The 10,903-nt window shown below is 34.2% G+C and overlaps 1 protein-coding gene across 2 annotated transcripts; it reads right to left on the bottom strand.

The window, feature by feature from the left end:
* Positions 1–1,696: 1,696 nt before the first annotated feature.
* LOC129264587 (uncharacterized) lies at positions 1,697–9,531 on the bottom strand. Of its 2 annotated transcripts, none has more exons than XM_064102436.1 (4): positions 9,126–9,531; positions 8,375–8,443; positions 7,655–7,814; positions 1,697–6,029 (listed from the first exon to the last, which is right to left on the bottom strand). In XM_064102436.1, the coding sequence occupies exons 2-4, from the start codon at positions 8,418–8,420 to the stop codon at positions 5,723–5,725; spliced, it is 513 nt and encodes a 170-aa protein (XP_063958506.1). In that variant the 5' UTR covers positions 8,421–8,443; positions 9,126–9,531; the 3' UTR covers positions 1,697–5,722. The 2 variants fall into 2 exon arrangements, with proteins under 2 accessions (XP_063958506.1, XP_054758464.2); XM_054902489.2 differs by having other exon boundaries at positions 9,384–9,491.
* Positions 9,532–10,903: the final 1,372 nt, after the last annotated feature.

The raw sequence follows: 10,903 nt of genomic DNA on the forward strand, positions 1-10,903 counted from the left end.
ATTTTATTCATGATTGTGCGCGAGCTTAAGATAGATTTTGACGTGATATTCAGAAAAAATATTTTACATTTTTTCTTTGCTTTTCTTCCTTTCCTCCTTTCTTTTTTGTTCCGGGTTCTAGAACTTTTGGCGGTCATGGTTCAACCCCTTCCATACGACAGTGTTATGCGGATGATATTATAGCCATTTTAAACCTTTGATGGCCGCTATTATATTTTCAATCAAATTGCGTGTTTATATATTCACACCACACATTAATTCAACGCAGTTGCGTAGTAATCCAAATATTTTACGGGGCACACCATAGCAAATGTGAGAAAATTTGTTTTAAAAAATCGCCAGCGAGCGAAGCGAGATATATAGAAAGAAAAATGGCCTTTTGAAATGAAATTCTAATTTTGTGATAGATTTTTACATCATAGTCAATAACATATCATATTTGTTTGCTATTCCTTTCATTACCTCTTTTTTTCATTTATTTCCGCTTGCGGCTGAGGACCCCCACCTGTACGCCAGTGATTCAACGTAAAGCTTAATGCAGGAAGGGTCCATACAGGGGCCCTTTATAGAGCCCTTTGAAGGTTACAGATGAAGAGGCCCGACTGCAAGGGATCTTGGGCAGATCGAGCCCCTGGTAGCTTTGGAGATTTAGCAAGCTTAGGATAGACTTTATGTAATGTTACATGCCATCCATCTTACTTCCCGTTCTTTATTTTCAATCCTACATTCATTTCCCGCTTTCGTTTGCCTTTTTGTAATTTTTCAATTTATTTCCCTTTCTTACTGATCATGCTAATGTATTACTGTGTTTCTGGGTTATTTTGTTCTTTCTCACATTCTCCTTTCCCTCATTTTCCCATTTTCCTTCCGTTTTTCCTTTTATATGTTTCTTAATTTTCTTTTCACTTTTCCCCTTTCCCTCCCCCTTCCTCTTTTTTCTTTCTTTCTATCTTTCTTTTCACTTCAAAATTACTATTGATTAAAAAAATACTAATGATGATTAATCATAGAGTATATAGTTTGAAATGCATCATGCATCATGATGAAAATTCCATATATGAAATATAAAAAAAGTTGTTTTTACATGCTGGTCGATTTGCCTATATGAAGGAGCCGGTGACATCAGCCACTCTTCATTTCAAATATGAAATATTTAATTTTGTCTTCATTACAAAGTGATATAAGTATTGAATCCTATCTAAACACGTGGAATTGCCTTGCCATCAGTGCCACCTATTATCATTCAATGGAGAGCTTCTTTATGGTCAAATATTGAGAAAATGAAATGAAACAGAATGGAATAGTAGATGGCATAATCGGATATCTCAGTTGCATGTCACTGGTGTTTTGTATGTCATTGTTTTACGAAAATATTGGAAACTTCAAATTTCACAACTCTCTTTTTTTTTTACATCAAATTTTGATGAAATTTCCAGCACTATGCCTGTATAAATTGTTCTTGTTTTATCAATTTTTTAAAATATATATATATTTTTTTTGCTGTGGTGGACAAGCACTTCAATGATGAATTATGGTAGTGAATAGTGATAGTAATGATGTCCAAAAGTTGACAGCTCAATTCATGAATCTTACAAAGAATGAAAAGAGCTTACATGATTAAAAATTGCTCATTTTTATCCAATAAAAAGTTTCATTTATGCAATAAAAATCCAACTGCTAAACATGACAATGTAAATATTGTGTATCTATATATAATTCTGTATTTATTTAAAAAAACCTTTGGATGGTACAGACTGCACACTAGATTTTTTGGAAGTAGGATAAGACCACACAACTAGTATTCTATGTTCAGAACTCATAACTAGCATTCAAAATCAATGACCAAATTGACTTCGTAATTTTTAAATTCCTTAAAGCCCATGATTTGAAGTATTAATGAGTAAAAAAAGATTAAAATAATCAGTGCATGGTATAAAAAAATGAAAACAACAGATAGCAATTAAATTATGTTTACATTTTTTGTTAGTAAAAAATAATAATGATGTTAACTTTAAAAAAGAGTCTCCTGAAGTACATAGCTCTGCTTTTTCACATTCTATTCTCAACTTCATGGTGACTAGTTCAGCCGAGCCCTTTACACATATTCATGTACTGATGTAATCATAATAAATCATGTCTAACATCTAATTTGATAATTTGACACGTAAATAGACAAAATAAACTCCTTTGGTTAAAGAAATGAACGATTTTATGATAGACATTTATACACAATATCTTATATATAACCTATTGAGTCTACTCTAAATTTCTCCATAATATACTATTTTATAATACATCACACTATGAAATCACAAAGGCACAGTTTAAGGGGGAAATGGAAATTTCTTGAATTAGATAATGTACATGATTTACATGCTTATCACATAATATTATATGGAAGAACTTTCATAAGAAATTTGTCAAATTTGATATTACTGTTGTTGAAAGACAAGTAACAAATAAAACAACTCTAAGACATTGTAACACAGTACAGGGCTATCAAGAAACTCATGTTTTGTGAATGACATTGGCCTGGAATCAACTCCTGAACAAAGGTGACAATTGTACATCACCAGAGGTGTTTAAGGCCAAGATCAAAGAAAGCAACCTACATTTCGACTAAACTCATCTGCGCTCTCTCCTAACTTGGAGCATTATACTTAACAGTCCAGCGCCAGATCCTTTCCCATATTATATTTTTCTAATCAGTTATAATTTTATATTTGTGCAACTGACTAGTACATAATCCTGAGATAAGTAATAACCTGTTATTTCCATGCAAGTAAAAAGGAACAGGGTTCCCAGCTTTTAAAGAAAACAAAATTCTCTGATTTTTCCCTGATGAAGTTTAAAATTTCCCTGATAATTAATTAAACCCATTCCCAGTTTCGCATGTTTTCTAAGTTGTTACAGTGAATTACAGTAGTATTTTCAGTATAAAAACAATGTAAAACTAATTAGTACCACCATAACCAGTCATTCAGTGTATGTTGTTTTGATATGGAACAAACTATAACAGATTCTGACTGACTACCTCGCTTTTGACTTTTGGGCTGATCAAAATTCCCTTATTTGAGGCATTTTCCCCTGATTTGAGGTATTGTTTATCGAATTCCCTGATTTTTTCCCTAACTGGAAAAAAGTAAAATAATTTTCCCTGATGGGCTGGGAACCCTGAATGTAAGTATTACTGATTGGAGCATGAATGCATTAAAGGTACACTCCTCTCAATGCATAAATCTTCTTATATAAGGCAAACATTACTGTTATTATATTTTTTTCATGCTTATAATAGAAATGCATAACAGTTCTTAAAAAGGATTGGAATGCTTTTAATTCAGTGTTAAATTAATTAATAGTGACTAACATCACAATATTTTAACTCAGCAAATGTTGTCTAAACAATAAACATCAGAGCAATAACTAAGGTTCCAATTTGAAATCTTAACCTCTTGCTCCAAACAAAAACAATATAAATTTATAAACCAGAAGTAACAAAAAAGGTTTAATCTCCTGATCCAATCATACAATTTGTGCACATACTATATCATTCTTCACCCCTCTTTATGGAGGTTTAAACCTTCTCTTTTCTCTATCTTCTTTGGAAAAATCAGAGCCAAGAAGATGTCAAAGCTCGCCCATTACAGAACATATTTGTAAAGTTTACAAAAAAATAAAACTTATGCACACTATAGGTAAGCCTATATATCGTTTTAGGTCATGGTACTTTTACGACACAAGTCTTTGAAGCTGGTGATTTCCTGCTCTATTATCGAGAACTAATACTACTATGATGAAGCAGTTAAAAGTCAGGAACAGTACTCAATGACTGAGGCCATGTTTTTCTATTTCTTAAAACACATCCATGTGTGGATACTTAATACTAAAGCAAAATAGTTATTATAAATATTACTTTCATTTTCAGAAAGTGATATATATATAGAAGCATAATTCCTTGCCATATACTTTAATATTTTAGAAACTGATAAACCAGTATGATTCTTTGCAATAATCTGAAGTCCCGACTTCCTCACTTGTCTATCTACTTTCTACTTGTAATTCTGAATGAAAAACGATCAAGAAATACAGGTAGCTCCAAAATAAATAAGATTATCTAACATCATATAAAATGAAATACAAAGAAAGAGCATTAGCACAGAACAGAGTTCAAAACACCCGCATCTCCAAATCAAAATCTAAGTTTACATATCATCACATGATACATTTCTAGTGAATACCACAGATCTGAAAAAAGTACTTGTAATTACATTAAATTATGCACTGTATGATTACTTTTTAGAGGCTCAATAATTAGAATCGCTCTTAAAATAAGACTGAAGACTCTCTATACAATAAGTACAAAACTTATAGTTCTATGAAATTAAAGCATCTTTACTTAATCTGATTTTTTTTAGTAATTACTTTACTAACTTTAAAAATATATCACTTGTCTTTTTCTTAAATACAAACACAACAAGTTAGATAATTGATTGTTTTACTGGATTGTCAGATTCAGGTAACAACCATGGACCCTACAACCAATGGAAAACGAGAACAAGTCCTACTTTGGTCATAACATTTCCACCGTCACCTGACAATGTGCATATTGATGATGACATTCATTTGCTGTGAAAATGTTAATAAGTAATCAGGAATTATCAGACAAAAAAATATTTCATCTCCATCTTTCACAGTATGTATGGTCATTTCACACCACTGAGTAGACAGGAATAACCATCGTTTCAGGGGATTTATTTAATAATTTCTGACATTTTACTATGTATTGGTGAGTGGAACCAACACAGTACAGCGGAACAGAGACTGAAGCTTTTGGTCTAACCACTGAGAGGAATAGCAAACCTGAAATCATGAAAATTGATTATTACAGAAGTGGATACCGGTGGAAATGAATCTGACCTTGCTTTAATTTGAAAAACACCCATTTTCTCCTGACCTATCATATTTTAAAGCAGGGATGGGATAATTTTTTTAATTAATTTCAAAATCATTGTGTTACAACTTACAGCCAAATAATCATGTCTTTATTGTATAAACTATATGTACTAGCAATTTCATACTGAAATTCTCATGACCATTTCTAGACATAGACCTGAGCAAACAGACATATGCACATCAAAGATTTTAATTCTTCTGAACTGACTGCACATGCATTTTGTAGATTTCACAAGACACAGTTCTGGCTCATTTATTGCAGACTTGGTCATGATTAGATCAAAGGGTTGCAACATGTGTGAAATGACATCAGGTGAATGAATTCAATATCCATCAGCGTCCATCTTTCATACATGTAGGGTCCATGTAACAACTATCAGAATTAAACATTGGATTAATCTACTTTACAAGGAATGTTTGCAGTCACAGATGAATTTCTATGCTTGTGATGTTCCAATACAAACTTGCATCACCAAAGATGAACAATGCATCGTGTTTGCGCCAAAGATTCAGCTGATGCATTTACATATACAGTAAACATTCTTTTAAATCATATTGCACATACTGAATCTGACTTCTGTACTTCACACACAGCACGAATAAACCACCTTGTTCACCTTTTTCACTATTATCTGTTTGCGAAATAAAACACACTCCTGGAATATTGACAGCAATCATGGAAAGTGCAGTAGTTTACCACATCTCAGAGAGTAATACCTAAAAGGAAGAGTGTTCATCTAAGCTGCACTGGTCATATGAGCAAAATATGCTACTTTGGCACATACTGTCCAGTGTCTGGGTCCCTCATCGCTTGTCTCCATGGCATCACCAAGCCATTCAAAGTGACATAGATCCCATTGGATGGCAGGCACTGGAGGGCTCCAAGGGCCATGCCGATGTTAAAAGCAGCATCAGAGTCTTTGAATTTTTCCGGAAGTAATGCACCTGTTAGGACGATTCTCTTTGGTAGGTTCTGATGGCCAAGGAATGATGCCGTTGACAGGAGGGTGTCTGTTCCATGGGTGATTAGAATGAGCTTCTCACTGCAGTCATTGCATACTGTAAGAAGATTCAACCTTGAAAGAGAGACAGTTAAAAACATGAGAGCTTCAAATGTATTCAGCTTTATAACAGTGATTTAAGTCAAAATTATTTGTGGCCCAGACATGGAGTACAGTCTGTTTGTGCACTGCTATGTAACCTTACGGAAAAGGCGCTATATCAAATAACTATTGGATTGGATAATTTGTACATCGATAGGCTGAGAAAAGGCTTCATATGAAGAAAAGATTTGGGTCATTTGTAGAACTAGGACTGTAAACTTTTTTTAATACAAATATTTGATGCTTCTTTTATCCCATCACAACTCCAGTTAGTTTCATAACAGATGCAGATGCTTATTGGTTTTCATTTTAAATAATGACAAGATTTATGACAATTTGGTAAAAAAGAGGATCCCCATCATGATAAATACATATACTGCATACTAAAGAAAATATATCACTCTAAAGATTTTTCAATTTACAGTTCGACCTCTCTTATCTGGACACGTTGTGACCAGCACCAATTCGGATAAGGGATTTATCCGGATCTGGGAGACCCAATATTAAACACACACAGCTGCTGCCTCCCCAACGGCAGTACATAGCTACGTACACGTTATCTATTGTAGTGGGTGTACAGACAGTATTCACTGCAGTGTCAGTTCAAATCATAGGCAGTATTTTTACAGAAATGAAATCGATCGATGGCCAAAACTGTTCGATAATTTACCTGCTAAAATGATTGAGGTATACATCAAGCATACCTCAAAAGAAAGAGAATGACTCAATGAAACTAAGTTTTACAATTAGATCATCGCGGCGGGTAACGCAGCTTCGCAATGTCAGCCATTGTTATACTGACTGAAGGCTCAAACATGATAGATGACGCTGTCCGTAATGAGGCCTAGCGTTAGCTAGCGAGACATGTGTTGTTTTTCCCGGGAAACAAAAAGACAACGTGATGAAATGTTTGCGCTGCGCCCTGATTTACTGGAAAATTATCCTGCCTAAGTTCTTTCGGTGACTTGGGTGAGATATTTTTATGAAAAATAATGTTGTTGTAGGTAGACTATATTGGAAAATATATGTAATCAAAGTGAGTATGCGCATAGGATTGAGTTTAGATTGAAATATCATTTCCTCACGTACTAGATTGAATTGAAAAAAAAAAAAATCTCAGCAAGTGTGCGTTCGGATAATAGAGAGATCTGGATAAGAGAGGTCAGACTGTAGTTATTATTATCAAAATTCCAAATTACTCAAGTTGGAAGCATGGTAGTCCACAGCTCCTTCAATGATAACACATCAATTTTCAAATGTTTGAGGAGTTGAATGAGGGTACAAAAAGTTATTTATGTAAAGTTTCATAACTTTTCAATTCACATCAAAACACATCATCTGATGTTGTACCCTTTATAGTCTTACGACTACAAAAAAAAAGAAAAAAAAAGTTTGTGGAATATTGCAATAAACTTTTGGTCAGGATCTACTTCTCATTTATTTGATCCTGGAATGTAGTGGAATTTTCAGTGTTACGCTCATTGGCTTTTTATCTCTATTTATGCAGGTCGACTTGTTGGAACTGGCCTTTAAGAACCTAAAAAAAAGAGGAAATGATACAGGTTACACAATCAAAATTCAATTCTTTGATTTATTACCTGTCCTCATCAGAGATATCCTGGCTATCTTTCTGACACACAGTCTCATATCTAAATCTGAGAGGCACCTTGTGCTGTTCTAAGATGCCCCTAGCTGCACTCTCCCCAATCTCAAAGGCATAAACACCTTTCCTCTTTGGATAAGCCTTGTCAATCGTTCCTGCAGATCAAAAGAGAGAGTGAGAGAATAACAAATAGAAAAACTAAAGAAAATCCTAAGAAATCTATGTGAAGGAAATGTTAAAAATCCAAATGAAAAATTAGAATTGAAAACAATTTCTTATTCAATTTTTACCCTATACGATATGCAAGATCAGTGGCATCTCTTATGTGCTGCAACCAGAGAGCCCCAACATTCATGACTTCAAAAGTAATAGAAAAAATATAAAAGAGAAAAAGAGGGTTATAGATTTAGAGGCCTAGCTGTTATTAAAAAAAAAAAAAAAAAAATTCTCCTTGCCCTCCCATCCCATCCCTAGATAAAAATCGCCTGGCAAAGCGGCAATATGCCTTGAATTGAAGTTTTCCAAATGCTCCTAAATCAAACTAAGTTATTTTCAACTGATTAAGAGTTCGTCAAGTACATTTTCAGTTGGTTTTTTAACTGGTTAAGATATCATGTAGTATAATGAAGTATAAATTTTATAATATAGACAAGTGAAGTTCAATAATACATGTAGATGATTGAAAGCATATTCCAACATTCTTCAAAACACCTACCTCCAGTTTGAATGATAAGAACTTGCATTGTAGAATTTAGTTCCATCTTGAGTGATCCTCCATGAAAAACTGAAGATGGAAAGGAAATAAAAAAGAAAACCCTGTTAAGTTAGGCATGCATATCTAATCAACAATTATTTGAATGAAAATAAAAATACAATCATGACCAATTAAGCCTAATAAGAAATATTACATCACTCAGGTCCTCGTAAAAAGACGTCATCATCATGATCAACATCAATTAAGTTCTCAAAACATCACAAATTCAATTCACAGCATCAGAAATCAGCTAAGAAATTATTTCTCTTGCCTCACCTACATGACATTATGACATGAGCGTTAACTTTAAGCGAGACTCAAATTTTAAAAGCAAGAAGTGAAGAACCACGCCGCGGCCGTATAACGATCAACGATGAGAAACAAGATGGTGGCGTAAACATTCGGGCAAGTCTCCCCCGTCTTTTCATAATATTTTTCTCATTTTTTTAATGAATTCTCGTTTAAAAATGAAATCGATAGCGTAGAAATGAAGTTGTATCCCATTTTAGGGCTAGATCTTTTGGAAGGAAAGTATATCTCGGACTCGGGGGCGAAAGTTTGAGGTTTTTTGGTGGTAGGCTACATGTAGATTGCAATGGAATCCCTGGCTTCATAGAGAGTAAGCATAATAAGTTACTTTAGTAAATGATTTTTACTCTCTTCTCTAGAAGCCTCCTGGCTGCGCACACGTAATCCCCGCGACTATACCTACCTATATGCCGTGCCAGCGGCTAGGCACTCGAACTCATGGCGCTTAGATCACGGGTCCGTAGCCCGGCCGGTGGACGTGGCGTGGCCGGGGTGCAACACAGCTCCAGCCGGCAGTTTAGTCACTCACAGAAATTACAGCCACAGCTCAGGGAAGGTACCACAGCTGCTTCAGTGATTGTTACGTTTTTATCCTGAATCTTTTCTTACCCTTATTATGTCTACATGATATCTATCATAAAGAAATCCAGTCATTACGTACCCTTAGTCTTTTTTTAGTCTCATAATCGAATCCAAAATCAAGTTTTTCAGCATGTAACTTGTTATAGTTTTAGAAATTAGCGACTATTAAATGATTGGTGCCATATCTGTTACGGTATACCAATTTGCTGATCAATCCATTTCTATCTACCTTTTTATTTATTTATTTTTTTTAGTTATCTAATGCTTTATCTAACTTTTCATTGCTTAATTTATCTTGAATGTTTTCTAATTGATTTTTTTTATTTATATGTTTTATTGGGTCAACACAAACCAAGTATATACAAAAATAACAAATCATACATAATTAAACTATTCCATATCATTAGAAAAAAAAGAGAAAAAACAAGTGGAGCGCCTCTGGCAGTCTCAACTGCATCGCGCGATTCAATATAGCAACAGTGCTGACTTTGAAACTACAGGCTATAAAAATAAGTAATCATATCATTAGAAAAAAAAGAGAAAAAACAAGTGGAGCGCCTCTGGCAGTCTCAACTGCATCGCGCGATTCAATATAGCAACAGTGCTGACTTTGAAACTACAGGCTATAAAATAATTATTCACAAAAAACACCATTCATATAATGATACAATGCTACGTTCAGTGGCGTACCTGGGATTTTTCACAGGGGGGGGGCAAAACCGTCCGCCAAAAAATTTGACAAGCAAAAAAAAAAAAAAAAAAAAAAAAAAAAAAAAAAAAAGGTCTTCAATCACAACTGAAGGATTTTGTACCCAAAAAAAATTTGACAAGCTCGTCAGGGGGGCAATAAAGGTCTTCAAGCTCGTCAGGGGGGGCAGGTATATGACTTTTGTATGGGATGTGGCTCGTCAGGGGGGGCAGAGTGCCCCCCCTGCCCCCCCCCCCGTAGGTACGCTAGTGGCTACGTTCATTGACAAAAAAATGACATTTGGCCTTGATCATGCGACCTAAGACTTGTCCCCTATATCCATATCTTATGAACTATATCTATAAACTTTGAAAGTTATATGACAGCAATCTAATAATTGATTGTTACTGATTGATTAACTAATTGATTCGTTGATTCAATTATTTTTATTTTGTATTTTTTGATGTTTTTATTTATTCACACATTAACTATCGATTTTATTTACCCGTTAAAAGCTCTTGATGCTAACTTCATGCTTTGTTGGTGTAATAATTTGACGAATTCGTAGATCTATTAAACTATATTTTCTTACCAATTTCATATTCCCCATTGATTAAATTTGTTACCTCCACCCATCCATCCACCCGTCAATGCGCCCATGCCAATCTATCCATCTATTCATGCATGGCCCATAGGTCCATGTATCATGCATTCCCGTTCCTGTCAATAATTATTAAATTTATGGTGGGCTAATTGAATCTGTTGATTTCATCTATCATCAATTAATTGATATTATCTACTCGTTACTTTTTAAAACCATTATTATTGTTTATCGCCATTCTATACAATATGATCATTTACTTTATCTACTAATTTCACTCCACTTATCTTTTTTGTTTAATTTTCTTTCG

This window comes from Lytechinus pictus, chromosome 7 (assembly GCF_037042905.1).
Source record: "Lytechinus pictus isolate F3 Inbred chromosome 7, Lp3.0, whole genome shotgun sequence".
In the NCBI taxonomy this organism is placed as follows: domain Eukaryota; kingdom Metazoa; phylum Echinodermata; class Echinoidea; order Temnopleuroida; family Toxopneustidae; genus Lytechinus; species Lytechinus pictus.

Excerpts from the sequence above, each read along its gene's own strand:
- LOC129264587 (XM_064102436.1), bottom strand. The coding sequence starts at position 8,420 with ATGGAACTAAATTCTACAATGCAAGTTCTTATCATTCAAACTGGAG. Across the intron at positions 7,815-8,374 it reads TCTTATCATTCAAACTGGAG|GAACGATTGACAAGGCTTAT; the intron begins GTAGGTGTTTTG and ends TTTGATCTGCAG. Across the intron at positions 6,030-7,654 it reads GATATCTCTGATGAGGACAG|GTTGAATCTTCTTACAGTAT; the intron begins GTAATAAATCAA and ends CTCTCTTTCAAG.